At 50.5% G+C, this 25,051-nt stretch overlaps 1 protein-coding gene across 3 annotated transcripts in view; it reads left to right on the forward strand.

Annotated features, from left to right (window-relative positions):
• The first annotated feature begins 1,992 nt into the window (after positions 1-1,992).
• The window catches only part of RP1L1 (RP1 like 1), a 47,439-nt gene continuing 24,380 nt past the window's right edge, over positions 1,993-25,051 (forward strand). Inside the window, exons 1-3 of one of the 3 annotated variants that reach the window (XM_072952553.1) lie at positions 1,993-2,158; positions 2,594-2,828; positions 3,022-3,181. In XM_072952553.1, coding sequence (XP_072808654.1) covers positions 3,045-3,181 — 137 coding nt within the window. In that variant the 5' untranslated portion in view covers positions 1,993-2,158; positions 2,594-2,828; positions 3,022-3,044. Of the gene's footprint in view, positions 2,159-2,593; positions 2,829-3,021; positions 6,558-25,051 lie in introns of those variants that run through there. The other 2 variants (XM_072952552.1, XM_072952554.1) reach the window with 2 other exon arrangements.

Below are 25,051 nucleotides of genomic sequence, written 5' to 3' on the forward strand. Positions count from 1 at the left end.
GCCATCTTCACCTCCTCACCGACTCCTCGTCCCACCAGGATCTGGCTCCTGCCTCGCTTCATGGCGAGTGGCATCTTGACCCCCTGCTTCCTGCATCCTGGCTTTGCCTTGGGTGCAGAAAACAGCTCTACTTAAATTCTTAAGGCCCTAAAAGTATTCCTGAGCCTCCAAACCAAACAAGCAGGAGGTGGGCCCTAAGGGCTGGGAATTTCTATGGAAAGTCATCCTCCCAAACTCTGTTCTGAGGTGGAGCCGGGGGAATAATGGATGAGGCAGAGGGGAGAGCAACGGGGAAGATTTTTGAGGGAGATTCTCCCAGAGGGTGAAGCAACTGGCCAGGCTGGTTAACCAAGGAGTGAAGACCATGGCCAAGGCCAAGAGCCCTCACTGGTTCTGTCGCAGAGTATTCCCACGGGGCAACGGGTTTCCCATTATTCCCTTTTCTTGATGGGAACTTTTAATGACATTTACCTTCCTTTTCTGCCGTTGCATATGGGGTGTGCTGGGGCAGACTCTTTAACTTTTAGTTCTTAGAGCTTTGGGCCACAAGGACCACATCCATTCACAATAGAAAGGAGGACACCACCCTTAGTGGACATGGACATGAATGCAAAGAAGGTGTTTATGGTTGAAGGGTAGCTCAGGAGAGTGGATCCTGGCAGATACTCTTTGTGGTCTGTCTGTTGTTTATTCTCCTGAATTCCAGTTTTCCCAGGGGCAGAAATGTACACAGCTGAAAAACATTTACCTGCCTCCCTTGCAGATTGGAGTGCTCATGTGACATGTCTCCTACGTAGGTTTTCCAGGCTTTGAAAAGTTCATTTGCCCTTTGTCCCTTTCTTTCTGCCAGTCTGGAATGCAGAGATGATTGCTGGGACACCAGCAGCCATACTGCAAGCACATGAATGGGAATCCCACCCTGACGACAGCCAAGATCTGCTGGCCAGCCACTAACTACTGACCTCAAAACTTTTTGTGACGTGAGATGAAAAACCACCCACCCCTTCTTTAAGCCACTGTTATTTGGGTTTAGAGTTACATGTCGCTACACTCAATCTCTCAGTGCTATGGAGACCAATTTCTGAGCCTCTCGTTGGGTCAGATCAGGTCATGAGATACACCAGGCAGTGAGGGGTTCTTGTTCACAGAAGTAAAGCGATTTGCCAGAGCCAGGATGTGGGGGCGTTTCGGTTGCAGGATGTGTCCACTGGTCACCAGTGTGAGCTGCACGTCTTACTTCCTGGCAGGGCCCTGAGAAAGGGACAGTGGGGTCGTCATCTTGGGAGACTTTTTCAAGGCTGGGGAGGGCAGGACGTCTGCTCATTAATGTAAAAGGAGCTCCATCAAGGACAAATCTCTTGACAAACCAAGAGTCTTCCCTCTTGTGGGTCTTTCTTGGAAGGCAGATTTAGCCTTCGAGAGCATGCAGCTGGCTAGACGGTGGGAACCCTTTGTGCCCCTGGGGAAGGGCCCTGGGAGGAGTGGGGCGGATACACAGTTGAGAAAGGTCACTTTTAGGACACAGCAAATCTTAGCATGTTTCTCAGCATTCATTCATTCATTCACTCAAAGAATGTTAATGGAGCACATAAGAGTGGCCATTCTGCTAAAGGCATGAGATACAGAGACAACCCATAAAGTCTGCTCTGACGTGGCCCCGCCTTCCTCTCCCACCCCATCTCCTGGCACCGGCGCTCACTCTGGTTGTTTTATCTGCACGGCTGGACTTCCTGGGCCTCGGAGCACGCTCCTTCTCAGGGCCTTTGTACCTTTTCTTGTCCCCGTCTGGGAGGCTCTTCTCCCAGGTGCCTGCTTGGCCAGCTCACTTCACTCAAGCCTTGCCCACAGGTCACATCCTCAGAGATGCTTCCTCTGACCTTGCCTCTAAAATGGCCACCCCTCCTCTCCCTACCCTCCCGTCCTGCTTCAGTGTCCTTCACTGCACCTGACACGCACTTATTTATGCTGTGTTTGTCTCCTCCCACAGGAATGAGATCTCCGTGACAGCAGAGTCTTTGCTTGCTGTGGGGACCCTGAGCCTAGAACAGTGCCTGGCATGGGGCAGGCACTCTGTACGGATTTGCCGGATGAATGAGCACTCAAGATGCTCCCAGTCTCGGGCAGGAGCAGACCAAGTTACTAACGGTGCTGTCTGAAAGTGATGAGGGGCGCTCGAGGGTGGTGAGGGAGGAGAGGAGGTGCCCCCGGTCCAGAGAGGGACAGCTTTCTGGAGAGAATGACTCTGCCAGAGACAGAGTGGGACTAACTGGGGACTGAGGGTCAGTGCAGACAGAGAGAAGGGGGTCTGCTAGGTTAGGCGGGCTGGCAGGTTGGGGGCCCTCCTGAATCAGGGGAAGTGTTGGATGATGAGACAGACATTGGTGAGGTGGGACGAGGGGTCATGATGGAAGGTTGAGAAGGGCCATCACACCCCATGACCCTAATTTCAATGTGGGAAAGAGAAGTGTGGCGGTCAGCCTTAGAGCCAGAGGGACAATTCTTCTGGGGGAGGAATTAAAAAAATTTTAATATTAAATTTTAAAATATTAAGAGCTATTTTAAAATAGATTTTAATAAACCTCTTGGGCTGCAGAAACGTGGCCCTGGGGGGCTACTGGAGGAGAGGACAGAAGACCACAGGATGGTTAAGAGGCTCTGCACAGGAAGTGGCTGGACATTCAATATTCAACCCCAAAGAGCGGGGCTCCGTTGGCAGGGAAGAAAGAGGACAGTCGCCCCACCTGCCACAGCAGCAGAGCCTTCCTGCCTGGGATGAGCGCTCCTCGACTAGGGGAAAGGGAAGCAGCAGGACCTCGGTGGTGGGAGAGGTGAGGGATCCGGGGGCTCCGGGAAGCTGGGGCAGAGGGCACGATGGAGGAGGCTGGGGTCTTGGGGGAGCCCATCATGAAGAGTCCTCAGTGGGGGAGGAGGGGTGAGGACCAAGGGGCGTGTCGGAGTCACTTTCGAACGTTCTGCCTCACTGGGCTGCGTGGAAGCTTGACTGTCTTTCTCTCCCCCAAGGTCACAGGCGTCTGTTATGCACGATGGTCTGGTTGCGAAGAAATCACAATCACCGTGGGGCAGAGCCAAGCAGCAAGCCGCTGGGCGAGACTGGGAATTCAACAGCCGTAAAGGAGACTCGGGCGCAATGCGATGAATCCCTCCAGAGATGTGGGGAGAGGTGCTGAGTTTCCCCTCCACGTGGGATGGGGCGGGAGCCTGTTTAACCGCTTCTCTGAGAAGAGAGTGACCCCAGCCTGGTCTTCACGGTATAGCAGTGGGGCACCGACGATGTCACACAGGGCGAGGGGGCAGGGATGGAGTTTGGACGGTGGGATAAGCAGAGGTTTGGAAGAGCAGCTGTCAAGAGCAGGACGGTGATGGATACAAGGGTAATCCTGCGTCCCCCGCCCCCAACGGTTCAGTCAAAGCCTCTACCACACGGGGGGGGGGGTGGGCTCAGTCAGGGTCTAAAGTTTCTCCGAGGGACTCTTTTGGAGAGGGGAGTGTGGCAGAGAGGTTAGACTGGGTGGGGGGTGGGGTGGAACAGGTGGCAGAGGAATAATTTTAACCCGTGAACAAAGAGCCCAGCTCCTATTATCCTGGTCAGATGTCAAGTGGAGACAGTGACCTGGGTTCAGATTCATCCACAGCAATGAGTGAATTCCTCCAGAAGCTTCTAACCCCTGGAGGTGGGAGAATCGAGGAAGGAGGCAGCTGGGCTGATTGGCAAGAGAGTGGCGGGTGTTCTGCTCCGTGGCTGCTAGGCTGGCGCAGAGCATCGATCTGGAGCTGGTGGGTGGGCGAAGGGATGGGGAGGGTGACGCACCTGCTGAGGGTGCAGAGAAGAGGTGGTGGGAGGGAGAGAGGAAGAGAGCCAGATACTCATCTCACAGTGCGGAGGTACCCAGAGCCGATGAGGGACGTGGCCCCGGGAGCGGACAGAGGAGTGAGCTGGTGAGACAGGGTGCAGACACAGGAGATTGAGTCAGAAGGATTCCAGGTCGGGCTGTGGGCTGCATGCTGCGCAGCTGTCATTGCTTCTGGCGTTCTTTTACATCTGGACATGGACCCGCTGAAGGCAGGGCCAAAATCCGTCTCCCAGCCACTCTCTTTTTTTATTAATTGTCTTTTTTTTTTTTTTTGGTAAACCTAAATATTGTTTTTTGGTTTTCCTTTTTCTCATTTTCTCTGGCATGGCTTCATGGCTGTGAACTTGGAGGGGAACATGTACATTCATGCATGAATATACTGCTTTGTCAGGGTCAGAATTTCCTTTCTTTCGCGGGCTTCAAGAAGGGCGTCCTCCTTTGTGAAACCTTTCCAATCACGAGGGCCTTTCTAGCACTCTCCGTCTCTAACACTCACTTGGCACGCTCTGTCCTGGGCCACCTGAAGGGTTGTCAGACTCTGGGATGGATATTTAGCCTTTACTGGCTTATCTTTTATCTCCACACCCAGATGGTAGTTTATCTGAGATAGTGGCTCAGGAGGAAGTTGAAAAACAGCAGGTACAGTAGAAACATTGTGTCCTGAATGCCTTATGCATTGATACACAGGCGCAAATGTCCCTCCATGTAGAGGCCACTTGTTTCACTCCCGTCATGTCATAAATGTGGACGTTGGACAGATTATATTTTCCGGTTACTTGCAGTGATGCCCCATGTTCCTCTGGGGTCGGGGGAGCTAGTGAGCGGTTTGGTTCTCCTTGTGTTCGTAAGTTCAGGCTGAACACCAATGAATGCTGTACACTGTGCAGAGCCATCAGATGTGAGCCCACCCTGGGCGCCTGACGTTTCTTTGTGTCACCCATGCTCTGCACTTTCCATGAAGAATCTGGGTCTCAGCCAAGGACTCTTGGGTTTGTCCTAACTTATTCAAATGACTTGGGAAAATGCAGTGTGGTAGTTTATTTTATGTGTCAACTTGACTGGGCTAAGAGATGCCCGGAGAGCCGGTAACACGCTCTTTCTGGGTTTGTCTATGAGGGTGTTTCTGGGAGAGATGAGTGTTTGAGTGGGTAGACTGGGGAAGGCAGACCACCCTCTCCACTGTGGGTGGGCATTGTCCATCTGCTGGGGGCGCCAACAGGCTGGTGGAGGAAAGGTGATTTGTTCTCTCTGTTGGGGCCAGGACCTCCATCTTCTCCTGCCCTTGGACTTCGGGGCTCTCTCAGACTGAGACTCACCCCCTCCGCTCTCCTGGTTCTCAGGCCTTCGGGCTGGGTCTGGAGCTACACCACTGCTCTCCCTGGGGCTCCAGCTTGCAGACAGCGGACGGTGGTGCTTCTCAGCCTCCAGAACTGCATAAGCCAACCTTTGGTGATAAATCTGTTTCTGGAGGTCTCTATATATCCTGTTACCTCTGTTTCTCTGGTGACTTTTACAAGCAAAGCGATCTCCACTTCAGCCCGCATCCACACACATCTGATTGTTTGGACTAAACTGCTGTATCTGTCAGCCAGAAGCAAACCTTGAGTGGTTTTGTTTGCAGAACTGATTAGCCATGTTGGCGCTGACCGCACATCAGCAAAGCCTCCGCCTCCCAATGGCCAGGCTCTCTCAGGCCCATAGTGGCCGTAGGTGGCTGGTCAACCTGATTAGTTTCCAGTGAGGAAGTCCCCAGGCTTCAGATCACACAGTTCGTGCCTGCCCGTTGGAAACCCTGCACCACCTAAACACCATATGCTAAGAAGAAACCGTTTTTTGCCCTCAGAGAGAGTAGATTCGATTATTCCAGGCTTCAAATCTTTCCCCCAGAGTGTTGCCAGCGCAAAGTCAAAATGATCAACTTAGTCTGAAACAGTAAGGAGTGTCCTCCGAGGGGAAACGGGTTACTCAGCGCTGGCGGAGAGGACAGCTGGTGGACGGGGTGTCCGCTGGTTCTTTCTGGCCTCCGTGCACCTGATTCCCGTCTCAGGCGAGGGCATCCTGCTTCCTTTCTTGCCTTATTCAGGGATACGGCAACCAGCCAGCTGCCTTTTCCCCTAGTGTCCCCCACTCAAGACTGACGTTTCCGTGGGGTGCCCTTGGTGGGCCAGTGCCCCTGCCAGCACGCAGGCAGCTGGAACTGGGGCCGGGGGAGGCCCTGGGGCCCTGGTGCTCAGAGGGTTCCCCTGCAAGCCCACCGGCTGTGTTTAACAGCCTTGAAGAGTGTACCCTTGGGCAGAGGGCCAGGAACCATCTGCGTAAACCTCTAAGCTAATTACTCTCTCCGCAGATGGTGTTCCCACTAATCCTCCCTGGGTTTGTCATAATCCAGCTCTGTTCTGGGGAGGCTGTGGGTGTCTGGCCTCAGCACAAATGGGCTGTCTGCTCGGACGGAGGAGGCAGGGTGCCCTCTCTGTGGGGCTGGAGCTCTGGGCTCTGGCGCCAAGGAGAGTGGCCGTGAGGACTGCCTGGAGGATGGCTGCCAGCCCTGTGGCCCCAGGAGGCTGAACCACTGCAGGGAGAGGGGCGGCGCCCACATTGGCCTGACTTCCCTCTGCTGGACATTCCCCTGGGGCTCGGAGGACTCAGGGGAGCCGGCCTTCCCTTGTTCTCCCTGGAGGATGGTGAGTCGGTAGCTGTCTGTGTGCCACGGGGTTGGCTGCCTGAGGGTATCTGGGCAACGCACACCTGGTGTGGATAGAGTATCTGGAAGTCACAGGCAACGGGGAGGCGCTCCCACCTGAGACTCCGGGAGGGACATCCTGAGCAGGATGCTCGTGTGATGCAAGACCAGGTCTCTTCCCCGCTGCCTGCGGGGCTGTGTGGTGGTAGGTCATGTTTAAACACGGCACTGCTGAGATGCAAGCTCCTGCTCGTTGATTTACGGGATGTTAGTATCATAGCCTGTCTGGTTCTCTCACCTGGACCTGGAGGGGGAACAATGCAGTCGCTGGGGCCAGAGAGGGAGCCATCCCTCCTGCAGACACTCCTGTGGCTCCTGGAGTAGGGGGTGCCCCCTCCACTCCTGCAGGGTGAGAACTCCTGTGTGGGGACGGAGCATGTTTGCTTCTCAGAGGATCAAGATCCAGGGCGACAGGGAGAGTGGCGAGGAGTGGGCTGGGGTCCCTAGGCATCGCCTCTTTGAATTTCCTCTGCTGACTTCAAGGCTGGCATCGCTGCACATCTCTATAGAAGAAGAAAAGGAGGCGCCCGAGAAATTGAGTTCCAGAAAGGCCACAAATCTCAACCCGGGTCTTCCTCAGCCCTCTTTCCTCCTTGTTGCTCTTTTCACAATCATCCCTGGGCAAGTGCCATCTTCCTGTCCCGGATGAACTGACAAAGAGACCAAGGCCCGAAGGAGGAGGGCGGTTCACAGAGGCCACTCGGCCAGTGAGGGCCAAGTCCGGCATGATTGCCACTGTTGTCCCTGTGCCCGGGTCTGTACCTTCCCGCACCCCCACTGCAGCCTCCCTCCCTCCAGAGGGAAGTCCGCTCCATAGCACAGGAAAGGGCAAAGCCATCTCCTCCCCGCCATGTGACCGTGGAGGAGGCCCTGGGAGGACATCTGGTCCCCCCTCAGCCAGCGCACACCCCCTGCTCGGGGCAGCCTCTTGAGAAGCTCAGCCTTCGTGTGCTGTCTGAGATGCAGTCACAGCATCCAGCAGCCCTCTTATCAGTTATGGTAACCGCGGGCGGGCCTGCTCTCCTGGTCTAACTGGGGGAAGAGAAGAGCTGGTTGCCGTGTTCAGCACCCCGGTGCCGACGTGCGCGTCTGTGGGTGTGGGTGTGTGAGCCTATAGGTATGCGCTTGTGCGTGTGGGTGGATGTGTGCGCTGGAAGGGGAGACACGGTGTTGGGAAGAGAGCATTGCTACCAGCAGCCACGATGCCCAGGCCTGCGCTGGCTGGCTGCGTGGTACCCCTGCTCCCTGCGCCCTGGCTCCTGGGTGGAAAGGGACTGGGTTTGACGAGATCAGCCATCGCTCCCTTCCAGGGAGATGGCCTGTGCGCGGGGCTCAGCCGCTTCTCAGCTCCAAGTTAAATAACCCCCGTCGCTATAACCTTACCCTGTAAAGCACATTTTCCAGTACTTTAATCATCTTGGTTATTTTCCTCTGAACTCCCTCCAAGATACCTACGTCACTGGATAAGTATGTCATATAAATTAGTCAGTAAATCAGTCTGTCAACAGTATCTCTTGAGCAACCACCCTGCGGTTTGCAGAAGGTGCTGGGCTGATACAACCCAACCACACAGGAACACAAAGAATTTTTAGTCTGGCTCAGACCCCTGGCTCCTTTGTTCAGCAGTGGCCCGAGGCACGAGGGGTCACCCTGGAAGGACATCACCCCTTTTAATGCTATCGTCTCGCAAAGAGCAGGGACTGCCCCCAGCACCAATTTCTGAAAGTGTTTTAAGGAATCACTGAAGGGCACCTGTGAGGGTTAAAGCAATGAGCGTGATGCAGTCCCTGACCCCCGGGACAAGGGAGAGTGGAGGGCACGGAAGCAAAGAGGAACACGAGGGTCGTGGGTGGGGACCTAGCCAGCCTCAAGGATGCATTGGAGACACTGGCATTGGCTGTGGGCTGCTCTGAAAGGTTTTCTCCCAGAAGCAACACAATCCATAGCTAAGTGAAGCAGCCAAAAGAATCCAGAGTTTGGAGAAAACCAGATCTCTATTTCGCAGGCAAGAATTCTACCACTGAACCACCAATGCTCGGCATCAGATCTCTATTTGAGTAGTGATTTCCCCACTCATTAGCTGAGCATATCTTGGGCGAGCTGTTTAAGCTTTCTGAGCCCCAGGTTCTTTAAGGATAACGTAGCAGGATTCTACGTACCAGGCAAGACTGAGCTTAGATGACATCAGGTTTGTGCATGGCTGGTGCGTCGTGGGTTCTCCACGCTAATCTCTTCTCCACCGCAAATTAGGGTCAGTTTCTGAAGAGCGTTCAGCTCTTCTGGGTGGGTATTCATTGGTGGCCGTCCCGCTAGCTGGGATTCTAAGTTCTGTCAGTCAACGGTGTGATGTATACAACAGCATTCTCTCCGCTTATTGATCCTAAGATAATTTCCTTCAAGGCTGGAGGGCAATCTTCTCCTGACAGCACAGTGTATGCTTCATGATTTTACAGTCTTAGGTCAACAGCTGTGATCTTAGCTTTTATCTTTATGGTTCGGGGTCTGTATTCCTTTTCCTAGATTAGCCTCAGTTTTCTGCATTAGAAAGAACACTCGGCCCTTGACCGAGACCTCTGGTTCACTGGGCAGGGCAACTCTGGACAAGTCACCGAAGAGACAGCTGTGGTGCAAAATAAATGCTTCTTACATGTGATCGTGCAGCAGAATCACCTGGACGTCTTAGGAAAAGAGGTTGCTGGGCTCCACCCTGGAGTTTCTGATTCGGTGAGTCTGGGTGGAGCCCGATAATTTGCATTTTTAGGAAGTTCTCTGGTGACGCTAAGGCTGCCTGCTGGTCCAGGGACTGCACCGTGAGAACCACTGATGTAGGAAGAACAGCCCTGGAGCTTAGTGGAGGTTGGCCAAGTGCGTCGACCCTTCTGAGCCTGCCTCTTCATTTATAAACTTCCCCTCACAGGTTAGATTTGAAGGTAGTAATTAGACAAACTATGATGTGCAAAGCACTTTATAAACTATAAAACACAATATTGTTATTAATAGCTTAATACCCCCCATCAGCTTTACCTTACCTATAAAATGGGGATAATAATAGTAATTTTTGTAAAGATTAAGTGTGATGATCTATATAAAAGCAATTTGTGAAATACAAAGAACTATGGAGTCTTGTTCTTGTAAGTTCCCTAAGCCATAATTTCCTCAACCGTCATATGGCAGGATGGCCGCTGGGTTCATCTTGTGGGCCATTGTTGTTCCTGGGGCATTTCACTATTCTAGAAGTGGACGAGGCAAGTTTATTTTGTACCCTGGTTAATGCTACCCTGTGTCTCCAGGACTCTTTGGTCAAAGCTGCATGTTGGGCCACTGTTGCAAGTTAATGCTTCTGGCTGCAAGAGACAGAATTTCTAGCTAAAAGCAGCTTTCAGATATGGGGTTTGTTGTCTCATCTAATAAGAAGTCCAGAGTAGGATGGTTTCAGGGTTGATTAATTCAATGGCTTGACCAAGTTAAGACTTTGGAATTCTTTGGGCTTTTTCCTCATGGTCACATGGTGGCTGCAGCAGTGCCAAGCATCACATCCACATTTGACAACAATCTAAAGCAGAAAGAGATGAATCCTGACTTGTATTCCTTTTAATGGATTAACCAAAAACAACTTTTTAGGAGCCTCTTATTGGCCAAGTTTGTATCACGTGTCCTATGACAAGGAAATGGAATTGTGTGATTGGCTTAGACTAGTCAATATTCAACCCCTGTGGCTAAGAAGAGGCTCATGAAACACACGGTCACCCAATCAGTGTTTGCTGCACTCTGTATCATTTTCCAACAAGAATCATGTCCATAAGGGCTTGACTTGCCCATCTACTAGACGTGTGAGATCTTCCTGTAGCCAGGGGCACGGTGAGAAAGCAACCCCAGCAGAATCTCAAAAAGCTGTTTAAATAGGTATTTGTGAGCCTTCACAAGAGGGACTGACCTCTCTGGGAGGCAGGGGCAGCAATCCAGTCCTCCGTCCTGATGGGGCAGGTTCTCGATCAGGGCAAGACCACAGCCGAGTGGTCCCCATGGCCACAAGGTCTTTCCCAGGCAAAGTGCTTGACCCTGAGGACTTACCAGTCAACATCCCAGCGTTACTCCTGCTTGTGGTGCTCCCTCCCGGATCCAGCGTAGTCCTAGTACCAGAGCAGGTGCCCGAGAGACACCTAAGTGCTTAAGAAAGATGCTCTAACTGCTGCAGTCGAAGTAGCCTGGTCAGCCAAAGGGGGTGGGGAGGCTGAAGGCGGCTTTTATATGGGATAGGTGTGGGTCGTGTCCGTGGGTTTCAATCTCACTCCTCCTTCTCTGTAAGAGCGTTGTGAACCCATCAGAGTGGTGAACCCAGGGCTTCTCTAAGGGAAGGGAAGACCCCACCAGGTTTTTATTCTAAGGCACAGGCTCCTGTCTGGGCTCAGAGATGGCCACACTCTGGAAGGAAACGGAGCAGGGAGGGGTGGGGATGGCGAAGCCTCACTGCCCTGACCTGCAGGCCTGTGGGATGCGTGTCCTTGGGCTTGGAACTCCCTCCTAGCTCTGCGAAGTGTGGTGGGAAAGCCGCGTGGTGGAGATCCTTGCAGGGTGCTGGGCGGGGGGGTAGGGGGTCTCTAGGGGAGGCACGTGTGGCATTGAGGAGGCAAAACCCTGAGAAGGTGGAAGGTCATGCCCAACTCCCCTGTGCGTGCAGTGTCTGTCTGTGCTCAGCAGAAATGACTGTAAATGAGCTCCTAGCCAAGTCTCACAGCCAGTGCAAGAGTTGGAGACGGCAAAGTCAGGCGGCTCTTGTTGCTTTTCTGGTTCGAAGCTCCCATTTTACTGGCAAAGACGTGGAGGCCGCTTCAAAGGAGACAGAGGACCCAGGGCTCTGGATGTTACGGTCCCAGGCCTGTCCCACCATTTCTTGTGACGTTTGTCTTAAAAGCTCGGAAACGCTCATCCAATCCATGCCAGCGCGGGACTCTGTGGCTGGTGGACCTCGGAGCTGTGGTTCTCAGACCTGTTTGTGTGTCAAGCCTGTCTGGGGACTTAGGAAACAAGGCCCATCTAGGAGGGGCCTGGGAAGCTACACTGAAAAACAAGGCGGCCATGAGGACGGCTGCTCTCCAAGAAACCCCAGAACATCACAAGTGTGGGGGAGGATGCGGAGCGCTGGGACCCCTGTGCACTGTTGGTGGAAATGCAAAATGGTGCGGCCACTGTGGAAGGCAGTGTGGTGGTTCCTCAAAAAATTAAGCACAGGATTAGCACACAATCCAGCAATCTCGGCCCTGGGCATACACCCGAAGGAACTGAAAGTAGGGTCTCAAAAAGAGCCTCGAAATATCTACACCCATGTTCATAGCAGCCTTTTTCATCATAGCCAAAAGGAGGAAGCAACTCCAGTGTCTATCAATGGATGAATGAATAAAGAAAATGTGGTGTCTACGTACCTGCAAGGAAGCTCTGGCTCCTGCTGCAGCACGGACGCACCGGAGGACAGCACGCTAAGTGAAATAAGCCAGTCACCGCGGGAGAACTATTGTATGATTTCGTTACTTACACTGGATTCCCAGCGTTGTCAGATTCGTAGAGACAGGTTGCCAGGGGCTGGGGGGTAGGAAGTGGGGCGTTAGTTTTAATGGGTAGAGTTTGTTTCAGTTTTGTAAGATGAAGAGATCTGGGATGGATGGTGGTGACAGTAAGCATGAGATGCGAACATACTTATGTCACAGAACTGTACACATAAAAACGGTGAGGATGGTAAATTTTATGTTATGCACACTTACTGTAATTTAAAAAAAAACAGGAGCAGCAACAACTATAAGAGCATGTTGTCAGCTGTCGGAGATCAGGTTCCCCAGGGAGCCGCCCCTGAGGGGGAGGTTAGGGGGCCGACATTTATCAGGGGAGCCCCTGGGGACCAGTCCACGTGGAGGGGAGAGAAGGAAGCCGGACCAGAGGGAGAAGGCGGGCTGCCGTGTTCTCTCTCGGTGGAGACTCAGCCGGTTTTACAGGGTGTCCTGGGGGCGGGACAGCCCTTCAGCACACTTCCCATGTGGGGCGAGACGGCCAGGCCTCTGTAGCCGGGCATGGATTTGTCACTGGATGTGCGCTGTCTTGCGCAGGTGCGGCCTGGGGCAAGGCTGTCTTCTGCTGAAGCAATTCCTAAGGGGGTGACAGCTGAGAGCTGTCATCTGAGAAAAAGAGATGCAAAGTGCTTAAGAGCACGGGCGCATGGTAGCCCTTCAGGCCCATTCTTTCATCTGCACTGGAATCTTTGTAGCCCTCTCTGGGGAAAGCGCAGCAGCTTGCATTGTATGTGAGGCACCGAGCAGTTAAGTCACACGCCTGCCCACGCAGCTAGGGAGTGGCTGAGCTGCTTTAGAAGTCCAGCCTCCCTGTCTGCATGCAGAGCTCTGTCCACGCTGCGCTGAGGGCCCCGCTCAACCTTCCTCCAGCTACACCCCTTCCTAGGAGACGAGGTGTCCAGAGGCACAGGGGATGGGCACCATTTACAGGGCCCCGCTTAACGGGTGGGAACACGGAGGCCCGGTAAGCAGAACCCAAGGCTCAAGGTCGCAGAACCGTTTCCCTTCCAGGAGGCCCTCTTTCTTGGCACATCCGGGATGTGCCCATCCGGAAGGTGTTAACAGAGACCCTCCAACTTGGCTGTGCTTCAGAAGCACCTGGAGCGATGGCTCACACCGGTCCCCCTCTCAGAGGCTGCACTCGGTTTCATGGAGCGGATGGGGAACCAAGGTTACAGAGATTAATTTAAGGTTTTACATTTTTTTTCTGTTTGTTTATTTCCTCATTTCCACAAGAATCTGAAGCATTAGGAAGCCCTGGAGAGCACCGTATGGGGTTATGCAGTTATGACGTAGGACAGTGTTCAAGTTCGCACAGAAATGGGTTAGTTTTATAGAAACAAAATAATTGTCTGACTGCATTTTTCATCTTTATTGGCAAAAGCAGCCCCTGTATTTACCCAGAGTTGGAGAGAAGTATTTCTCTTCCCTGGCTGTACATTAGAATCCTGTGGGGAACATTAGAAATGGGCCAGTTGAGTAGGGACCCCTGAGGGGGCTCTGGGTGGATGCTGACATCAACCAGATGTGAGAACTACCGCTCGGGCATTGACAAAGCTCCCCCCACCCTGTCACCAACATCGTGGCATCCTCCACAGGCAAGCCTGTGAAATTGGCAGGGACTTCTCTTGTATTTTACTGAAGAAAAAGGATGAAAAAGCTAAGGTCCAGAGAGGTGAATGGACTAGCTGAAAGCTAGACAGGGAAAGGGCTGATTCCGTGTCTCTCTTTGTGGATGTGGGGACCTCCCCTTGACCTGGTCAGCTCTTAGTCGTCACAGCTCTCTGCAGAGTTGAGAGCAGGGGTGAATCAGACCCGTGTGGCCACGTGTGCATCCTCTAAGGGGAGGGGTGAGGCGGGGAGGGACAGCCATTGACTTCTCTACTCTGGACGCTACTGGCTTTCTGCAGAATCACAGACTTTGAAGACTTGCCGGCTCTGTAGGGATCACCTTATCTGGCCTCCTCACTTTTTGGAGAAGAAATGAGAAGTCCAGAGATGTTGTGTGAAGTTCTGGAGTCCCCACCCTCCACCCCGTGAGACAGCAGCCAGGTCACCTGGCCCCAGGCTAGAGCACTCCCCAGGGGAGTGCTTGTCCTGCCTTTCAGTGGGGCTTTGGTTCTCTGGGAGAAGAGGGCCAGGAGCATCTACAAATCTTCCCAGAACTGGGCTGGATGCTCTCAGAACCCAATAGGGCCTCTTCACATCCCAAACCAGTTCCTGGCAACACGCACCCTTGTTGACAGATGCTGGAACATTCTGCTACGTACCTGACCACCTCCCCATCTCTTTCCACCCACCCCTGGCCGTGTTTGCCAGAATGACACACACTACACTCAGATTTATTGCTCTGGTCTTGTAGATCAGTTTCTTGTAACATTCCAGTTGCTTTCATTCTCTGAATTTCCATGAGTCTATCAATACACTCCTGGAGTGAAAGGCTTTGCCACGCACCACTGCCTGCCCAGGTGAGAGGTAGCCAGCAAGCCCCTGGGCGAGGAAGGAGTGTTTTTCCAGCACCCACATTAGGTTGTTGACTGAACCAAGATCTTCCCTTTCCTGGTGCAAGGACTGGCTTTCCTCTCCCAGGGAGGCAAGACCACATTCCAGCTTTTTGCAGACTCTTGATTACTTGGCAAGAGAAACAGATGGAAAGACAGTGCTCCCCCCCACCCCCAACCAAGACATCAGTACAAATGCTTTCTCCGTATTTCTGAGAAGCTAAGAATGTGTCTCTCATCGCTGATTCCCATGTGTTTCAGCAGATTGGCCATCCTACAGAAGAAGTTGGATTAGGAATGGTTGGAAGAGGGGCAGGACTGCCCTGAGTACCTACTGTGTGCCAGCCATTTTCAAATGCGTGCTCTCATGTAGAACTTGGGGCCAGCTTTATTTCCTTTTTCAGATGAACAAATGGAGGCTTTGGGGCACTACTTAATTTATCCCAAATTACATAACCAGTAAGTAGGGGGATATCCCAAAATTTGATTGCACCTGTGAGGTTCTAAGCTTCATTGTACCTTGATTGAAGATCTGCATAAAAAAAAAAAGAGAGAGAAAAAGAACCTCCTTGACTTTCCTCTTAAAAACTATCTTTTGCACTTTTTAAAAGTTGATGATAGCTTTTCTAGAGCGGGTGTTCCCCTGCCTGTGCCTCCTAAAAACAGCTACTTTCTTCTTTTCACGTATGTTACCGAGCATTAAGCGCAGGACACACTGGGTGCACAGGCAATTCGTGTGTAACCCAAATACACCTGGGCTGCCTGGTGGCACTTCTCAGCATGCTGTCACACGCAAAGAAACACTGTTCTGATATTTTAAAAATAATTTTTCAAAAGCCAAATCTGAACTCAAACTTCCCTAAAAGGCCCCAAGGAGGTTATTTCACAGCACAACATCCAACAGATCTTCGTTGACTTTGCCCTCCAGATTTTCCTAGAAACCTCTCAACAATTTTCTCTCTGGATCTCCGCCAGTGCTATTCACTGTTCTCTTTTCCCTCGCTTTCAACTTCCCAATTATTTTTGTTCTTTTTTAGTTTCTTGAGACTTTTCTAGTATAAATGAATGAGCTTTTCTCTGCTTTTTCGGTTCTGCAGGCTTACTTGTTCATTACCTGGTAAGTACGACTAAACCCCAGGCCGACAAGTCACCTTTCCTCTGTGGGGCGTGGGGACAGCTGGGACTGGGCAGAGGGACATGAAGCAGAGAGACATGTTGCGAATGATAGGGCATACCAATGAAGATTAGGTTTGACTTCATGTAATGAGAAATTAGATGCCAATGGCTTAAATGAGAAACACAGGAGCAGTCAGGGGTGGTACGGTGTCTTCATGGCTATTGGCATCCAAGCTCCTTCTGTCCGTATTCTTAGTATTGGATTCCATTGTGGTGGCAAAATGGTGTCTGTAGCTCCAGCCATTGTGTACCTGTCCCAGGCATCTGGAAAGAGAAAAGAGCAATGAAAAAGGGTTTTTGCAACTGTGAAAGAAGTTACCTAGAAGCTTCTCCAAATACCTTCTGGTTAAAACTCACTGGCCTTTCCTAGCTGAAAAAGAACCTGGGAAATGTAATTCAGTATAACTGGATCAATCACAGTACAGAACTTCAGTGACTAAGAAGAGATATTTGACAGTCTCTGCCATACATGGTAATAATTTTTATCTGTCATTCTTAAGACTTTTTTAAAAACCTTAAAAAAATCAAACCTTTTAATCTGAGATAACTGTAGATTTATATGCAGGTGTAAGAAATAATACAGAGAGCTCTGCTGTACCCTATATTCAGTTTTCTCCCAAAGGTCACATGTCATAAAACTATAGTCCATCACACTCAAGTTACTGACATTGATGCAGTCCAGATACAGAACATATCGTCACCACAAGAATCCCTCATTTTGCCCTATTAGGGCCACACTCTCTTACCTCCCCAACCGCAGCAACCATTCATCCTTTGTCCATTTCTATAATTTTGTCATTTCAAGATTATTCTATGAATTTCATCGCAGAGTACGTAATATTTTATGCCACAATTTGCTGTGCACATCAATACTCTGTTCCTTCCTATTGCTGAGTAGTGTGCCATGGTATGGATGGATCACGGTTTGTTTAAGCATCCTGGCACTGAAGAATGTCTGGGTTGTTTCCAGTCGGGCTGTTATGAATAAAGCTGCTGCGAACACTTGTGTAGAGGTTTTTGCGTGAACCTGTCTTCATTTCTCTGGGATAAAAGCCCAAGAAGGCAGTTGCTGGGTCGTACAGTAGTTGCTTGTTCTGTGAGAAATTGTCAAGCTGTTTTCCAAAGTGGCTATACAATTTTACGTTCCCACCAGCAATGTGTGAGTGATTCTGCTTCTCTGCATCTTAGCCAGTGTTTGATAGGGTCACAATGTTTTATTTTAGCCACTCTGATAGGTAGGTAAAGATAACGCATAGTGATTTGAATTTGCATTTCCCAGTGGCTGGTAATGCTGAGCATCGTTTCGTGTTCTTATTTGCCATCCACATCTCCTCTTTGATGGAGAGTCTGCTCATGTCTTCCATCCATTTTCTAATTGGATTGTTTGCTCCCTGTTTGTCTTGGGATTTCCTTATATACTGTAGATACCACATCTTTGTTGGATACATAGTTTGTAAATATTTCCCCCCCTTTGTAACCTTCTTTTCATCCTCTTAATGGGATCTTTTGCAGAACAAACATTTGGATCCTGATAAGGTACAATTGAACCAATTGTCTTTCTCTGGACCATGTGTCTGAGTTTAAGAACTTTCATCGAGCCCTAAATCCTATGATTTTCTCCTATATTTTCTAAAAGTTTTATTGTTTTATGTTTTACTTTGAAGACTGTGATTCTTTTTGAGTTAATTTTTGTATAAAATATGATGTTTGAGGTTAATTTTTTATTATGTATGTCCAATTGCTCCAACACTATTTGTTGAAAAAACTATTTTTCTCATTCTGCATCTTTGTGAAAAATCAGTTGGACATATTTCTGTGGGTCTTTTTGGGGATCTCTCGTCTGTTCCATTCATCTATGTATCTATGCCTCCAATAGTAACTTTTGGAGCTTTTAAAAGAAAAATTTTTCCCCCACTTAAAGAAATGTATTACATTAAGGAGTATTGAAAACATACAAAAGTTTATTTTTTTAAAATTACCTGTAGGTACCACAATCTAAAGCCAGAACTATAAGCACTTTGGAGTGTTTTCTCCACGCATCTTTAAGACAAATGTGTTTTTTAAATTTTTGTTGTTCTCATGTTTACATTATGTATTAGTGTGGATAGGCTAGGTTATGCTGCAGTGACAAATCTCAGTGGCTTAATCCAATGAAGTTTACCTCTTATTTACACAGGATTGCTGTCAATCCAGGCAACCCTCTGGGGCTATTGTACTGTAAGTGGTGACCTGGGGATCCCAGCTGCTCTAATTGGCCCAACTGTCCCAACTTGAGGGCTCCATATTCGCTGCCTCCGCAGAGTAACAACATGTGTCATGTTTGTTTACATTTCATTGTTCAGAGCTGGTCACGTGGCCCACCTACCTGCAAAGGACAGAAAATGTGATCATATTCAGGAAAGTGATGCAGGATGTGGTGAGCTGTGGCACTGCATCCACCACACACTATATGGAAAATGTTGCATTTTATAGGTTAATATTATAACACAATCTCTTTCCTATTGACCAATTTTTCCAAAAAAAAATTTTTAGAATGATTTACAGCATTAAAAAAAAATCTTAGTATTTTACAAAGTAAAACTTTTGTTACTTGGAAAGTTGGCGTCTGTAAAATGGCTCATTCTCCAAGAATGTGAGATACAGGAGGCCTCACCGTCAGAATAGAGTCATTGCTAAGACAAAGGGACAGAGTTAAGCATTTGGTTCATGCAGCTCTACTTCCTGGGCCTGTCCAAGGCTCTTATCAACCTCATTCTAAAATCTTCCAGTTTCAGTACTTTTCTTCCTATGACTGGCATCATTCCAAGCTGCCTTTATTTTTTGTTTTGTTTTTAACTAGAATAAAATAGAACCAAAAGACAAACAAAAAAACCTAACCATTTAGGACCCTATAATGAATATACCCCATGCAACAGTCTGCCAATAACATCCCCTAAAAGGAGGGAAATGCCCCAGGGCCTTTGCTCATGTCATTCCTTTTACCTGAAATGCTTTTCATGTTGTCTCTGCCAAGTTAAGTGCCATTTCATCTTCTTGATCTCTTGTATGGGGATATCTTGGTGCATTGGTAGTATAAGTAGAGTTTGGCCAAGTTTCCCTGGGGTCGTGAAATGGAAAGTCTCACAAAAATGCTCAAATAGCTCAAATAGCATGATTTATTAAATACACTGAATACATCAGCAAGAAGCAAAAGAAAAGGGATGGGACAGGTTGACACACCTAGGATTGAACTGCATTACTTGAATCTGGGATTACAAAACATCCATATGTCCTGTCCCTCTCTCTCATCACCTTTCCTGCTGCTACTGAGGTTGCAAGGACCAGAACTGAGGGTGATCAAAGGGCCTCAGCAGAAATAACACATGCTTGCTCCATCAGAAAGAGGAGGTCCCAGCTGCCCCCGTTCAGCTCCTCCACGAATCTGTTGAGCAGCTAATGGGTTTTATCTGCATCCCTTTCTAGGGTGAACCCCCTTATTTGTCCTCAGCTCTGGCCCCAATAATTCCAACCCTTGAGAAATTTGAGTAGAAATTTTTATCTAAGTTTGTAAGGGAAAAAAAAATAAAGGCAATAAAGCATTCCAATTCATTCTTCAATTTTTTAAAATTTCACCCTTCCATTCATACTTTTTCCATCCAAGCTAACCAAACTGCTTTACTCTTAGGTGACACCTCGTGAGGATCCAGCAAGTGCTTGTGGATAAATGGAAATGTGTTTGAATGTTTGTTTAGTTTGCACAGGCAAGCTTAGACAAGATGTTTGTGTTCACGTGTGTCATCGACATAAGCCGTACCTGAAACTAACAAAATATTACAACAGCAGGTGTTTTTCAGTCGTTCTTTCCTGTCGCGGATTTAGGGCATGTTCCCTGATCTGAGTCTGTGTTGCCCAAGCTGCTCTGGCCTCTGAGGACACCGGTTCCAGGAGTGGGTGCATCGCCTACTCTTGCTACAGAGGGGACCAGCCGTGGGGCCGCAGGCAGAAGGGTGGGGCCATCTCAAGAACCAGTTCCTTATCAGGAGGATACAGAGTCCTGAAAATCCCCCCACCCCCAGAGCCCGTATTTCCTTTTGGATCTCTGAGCATCTTTTGATCTTTCAACTAATTCATTTTTCCTCTCTCTCTTCCTAGCCCCCCCCACCACTTCTTTCCTCCCCTGTCTCAACCAATTTAGGGAAATAAGAGCCTATGGGAGATAAGTGACCACAAATAACAGCTCCATTAACTCCTTCCCTGCAGGAGAGCTCAGCTGAGCTGTAATTAAGCAGAATATCTAGCACACATCAGGTGGGCTGGCTCACTCAAGGGGGAGTTCTCTTGAGCATATTTTTATTGCTGCGTTTAGGCCTCCATTTAATGCCAGAAAGACATGCAAGCGTCTTCTGGTCCCCAGTTAATATCACACACAGTAAGTGTTCCTTAAATGTATTTCCTAATTGGCTGGACTTCAGTGCATTAGATAAATACTGAAGGAGATCACGAGGGCCCTGTCAGTCAGCGGATTCCCTGACAAGCCTGGAGGGCTGGGGAGGGAGCGCGTGATGCCTCTGACTGTGTGAGTGTTGAGTCTGGGGTCCAGAAACCTGACCCGGAAGGTTCTGCTCTCTCCTCTCCTGCTCTGTGGGCCCTCAGCAGGCCTGTCTCCTCTCTGGGCTCCAGCTTCTTTCACTCTCTCTCTGTCTGTCTGTCTCCCTCACAAGGCGTCTGCAAGGATCAGCTGAGAGTAGGTTAAAGTGCTCTGTAATACTGCAAGGGGCCTCCTCCAGCTGGGCCTGTTGTCATGGCTTCAGGTCCCACGCGGAGCTGGTTTGGGAGCTGTGTCAGGGAGCCGTGTGCGCGGGCTGACCCTGACCCGGGTCACCCGCACTCTGTCTGGGCATCTGGCATCTTCCCGAGGGGCATCTCTCAGGCAGCCTCTGTGTCTTCTAGGATGGGTTGGTTCCGACCTGCTTCAGGCAACAAGCCGAGCTCTGAATTACCTAATCCCAGCTAAGAGCATTTCTGATTGCTTGACCGCTGACCTCCTGCAGCTGGATTATCAGATGTGGCTTTGGGGAATAGGCTTGTTTATAATGCTGGAGACAAAAGGAGGAAACGCAGAGCAGTTAAAACAACAGTCCTTCCTGTTGCCCCAGCACCTTTCATCCAACGAGGTCATTATAAAGCAGATTCCTCGGGGCTGGCTGGCGGGGCCCTGAGATGCGATTCGAGGGGGAAGGGGAAGAAGGAAGGCTCTGACGTGCAGGGAGGGCTCAGGCAATCCCCAGCACAACCTTGAGGGCAGGTGTTGACGTCTCCATTTCACACAGGAGCGCTGACCAAGTGCAGACAGGTTCATTCATTAGTTCAAGTTCAAGGCTTTACAGCTGCCAAAGGGCAGCCCTGGAACTTCCAGGGGTCTGGCTGACTCCAAACCTGCTTTTCTTCCCTTTGCCTCCTTTATGCTGAACAAATCAAGCCTTAACCTCCTCCGAAGGGCCCCAGCACCCCTCTTTAAGGCTCAGGCGTGAGGTGGCCTTTGTTAGAGTCTCAGAAAGGGTGGGAACTGGAAGGACCCCTGAGCATCACTGGGTTCAAACAACTGATTTGACAGATGAGGAAACTGAGACCCAGAGAGGTGAAGCAACTCATCCATACCCACACAGCAATCAACACCGTACCTGGTGGAAGGCAGGTCACCCAAAGAGAGCTGCTGAATGAGTGATGGAGTCTGTGGGGAAGCTGGACCCGCGCCCAAGTCCACCCCGAGGCTCGTCCTCTCAGCCTGTGCAGGCCTCTTCAACGGGAATGGTTTTGTCCCCAGGTCAATGTGGTGGCCTGACCGGGGGTGGGGGCATTGTCCCCCCCCCATCAATTCAATCGCTTTGTGCATTTATAATTAATAGCCCATGTTATTGTGGCAAAGAGGAGACAACAGCTCACAAGTGCTCTACCCACTCTCACAAGATGCCCTGCAGGAAAAACGGGACTCAACAGCATCCCAGGGTCCTGGTGGAGCATTCCTGAGGGAGGGGGACCCCAATTCCTGGTGAAGAGGGGCCCAGGGAGACTGGAGAGGCCATGTCTATTGGTGTCCCTTGAGGAGAGGGAATCCCCACTGGGTTTGGGTGGCCTGAGACCACGTGGAAGAGACATAGTGCCTGGAAGTGCATTTGCTCTGCGCATGGGTGGGGTGGGGTCCCAGGCCTGGTGGGTGCTCTGTGAGGGCTCCACTATCGCCGGCAGCAAGCAGAACCCGCGGTGCTGCCACCGCGCCTATAGACTTGATTCCTGTTGGGTTGTCTCCTAGCCTCTTGGATGGCCTCCTAATCCATCAAGAACACAGAGATTTGGTACTTTTCTGCCGGCTGCCCTGCCAGACTCAGAGCCTCCTTCAGCTCCAGCAAGTGGTACCCAAGCAATGCCAGTAACTTTGGGGGTGGCCCTGGACAGTCATGGAAACCAAGTTCTCCCCACACAGCAACATCAGACCCAACACCCACCTTCTAAGCTCTGGCTGTTTCACATTCTTTGATTTAATCTTCCTAAACTTGTCACAATCCCAGAGGGTCAGCTCACATGGCCTCAAAGATGCCAAGGAAGATGAGGTTGTCCTGTAGGATACATCTTGCTCTGTGGTCCATGTGCTGAGCATCTTTCTGCTCTCGCCCACAGCCGTGGTTGCTGCTCCTTCCTGGATCCCAGGAGAGCACGTTTTCTGAACAGTTCGCAGAAGAGAGGAGTAGACACGTGGTTGAGGTCATGTAGGAAGTGAGTGAGTGGGGTGGTGTCAAAGAGGAGCCAAGAGCACCTGCTCTCCCAGCAGGTGCTGTGTGGCATGAGCACTCTACCCCATCCTGTGCACCCATCGCCTCTCTCCTGTTCAGACATCTGTGGTGTGGTCCAGCTCTGAGCCCTGTCTCTAATTCAGGAGCCTGAGGCCACTTAGGACTAATTGGGGAGCAGGGTGAATCTGACAGCTTGGTCAGGCCCTCAGCCACCCTTCGTCACAGGTGAAGGGAGACGACAGGGTTCCCAGCGTCATAAAGCCTGGGTTCCCCTCACATCTGTCAATTAGTTTTCTCACCTGAAAAAATATAGGGAACGTGGGAAAGATAGTAGATTTTGCATCTCTTATGGGACTATGTGGGGATTATACACAATAATATGAAAATGCCTTGTGAACAGTGGCCCCCGCCACCAGTTCGTGGTTTTTGAAGTTCACGTGATCTTGATGTAGGTGTAGATCTTGGTGTGGGTCTGGAGGACCTTCCAGGGTGACTTGGGTCACAGTCTGGAGGTCTGAAGCCCCTCCTGGTGCTCTAGGTTGATATCAGATTCGAGAAGGATGAAAAAGATGACATTTTGCTTTTTCCTGGACTGTGGTCTCCTCTGGGCAGTCTTATGACCCCCAGTGCCTGGCACATAGGAGGGCTGTGCAGTGTGTTTATGGAGCCTAAATGCACTCAAGGGCTCAGGGATGCCCGCGCCCAGGGTTCCCTTGTGCTGCAAGCTGATCTCATTTGTGGCGTTCCGCTTGTTAAATCTTCATCTGCCCTTCCTGCTCTATTCTTAGTCCTCTGACCTAGGAGTTTGACCTCTGTGGATTACCTCATGGGCCCCTTGCCTTCTGGCTTCTGGTTGGGTTTGGCCAATGGGAGGCACCAGTGGGAGATCAGAGGGCAAGAGGGAGGGAGTCGGAATGTCTGCTTCCCTCTTCCCTGCCCAGCCATCGCTTTGGTGATGTGTGCTCTCGTCCACTCAGGGCCACTGGGGGCTGCTCTCTAGCTTGAGCTCTCACTGGTCCAGCCATGCTCTGTCCTCCCCGTGCCCCTTCTGGCTCAGGGGCGGTAACAACTTCCCACTGTTACCGTCTCCTCGGCACATCTCTGTCCCTTGTTGGACACAGAGTGTTGGACCCTCTACCCATGTCTTTTCCTTGAACTCCCTTCAATTAACCTTTTGACTGTTTCTCATGGGGACCCTGACTGTCGGGGGTGGGTGCCATCAGATGCCGACTGTCGCTCTCAGAGTGGCACCTGAGGTTCAGTGGCTCCAATCCCTGAGCTTCTAGGGGGCCCAGCCCAGCATGATAAATAAGTGAAGTCAGCGGCTGGGGTACCACTCATCATACGTCACAGTCTCGCCCGAAAAGGAGTAAAACCTGATGACTCTGATGGGTGGGCTGAGCAGTCTCAAAGGGTATATCATTCGTGGCTCCAAATAGTGTCAGAACCATCAAAGGGCCCGTGAATGCTTTTAAATCTTAGCATTGACCTCACTGAGCCCATATCGGGTCAACCTCAGACCAAGAATCGTACGCCGTTCTGTCCAGTGAATGTTCATCCTTTCACTCCTTTGGGCTCTCGGCACACGTTTCCTGAGCACCTTGATGTGCCGCCCTGTGCTGCGCACTGGAGACCCCGAAATAAATGGCCTCGCTCTCACCCCTGACCATCTCCTAGTGGAGTAGGAGAAATGAGTTGTGTACACACGTGGCAAGTCTACAGTCAGCATGAGAATGAGACAGGAAGAGGTAAAAAGTGCTGAAGGAGTTCAGGGCAAAAGAGGAAATCTGGACGAGACACAAATTCAAAACCCGAAATTTGGGTGAGGATAACCACACAAATCAGTACGTTGGATTGTACGGCCAAGAGTCGACTGTTTGCCAATAAGCTAAACCAGAAGGGAGATGTAACCTTGACTGATGTCCTACTGTGTGCCAGGTACTCTGTAACCATCACCTCAAGCTTCCTGGTAAACACTATTATCCCCACTGCGCAGGGCAGGAAGCAGCTCTGAGGGTTGGACAGTTGCCCAACAAGCTCCAGATTCAAGGCCTGCCTCTCTGCAGACTCTGCTACCTGCAGACACCACAAGCAAACTGCTTCCATCTGTTTTCCAGAAGAGAAAAGGCTGACGTGGAATGCTCTGTCTCCATCCCAGTGAAGGGTCACGCGTGGAGAGCCGGCCAGCTGTACCTGACCCTAACCAGGGGAGACAGGAATTTCTCATGGTTCTCACTCCCTGTGGCTTCCCCAAGCTAGAGTATGTCATTGGTTAGAACCGGTGTGTGATGGTTAATTGTACCTGTCAACATGGCTAGGCTAAGGGGTACCCGATTGCGGGTAAAACATCCTTTCTGGGTGTGTCTGTGAAGGTGTTTCTGGAAGAGGTAAGCATTTGAATTGGTCAGCTGAGTAAAGGAAGTGGTCCTCACCAACG

This window comes from Vicugna pacos, chromosome 31, assembly GCF_048564905.1.
Source record: "Vicugna pacos chromosome 31, VicPac4, whole genome shotgun sequence".
Classification (NCBI taxonomy): Eukaryota; Metazoa; Chordata; class Mammalia; order Artiodactyla; family Camelidae; genus Vicugna; species Vicugna pacos.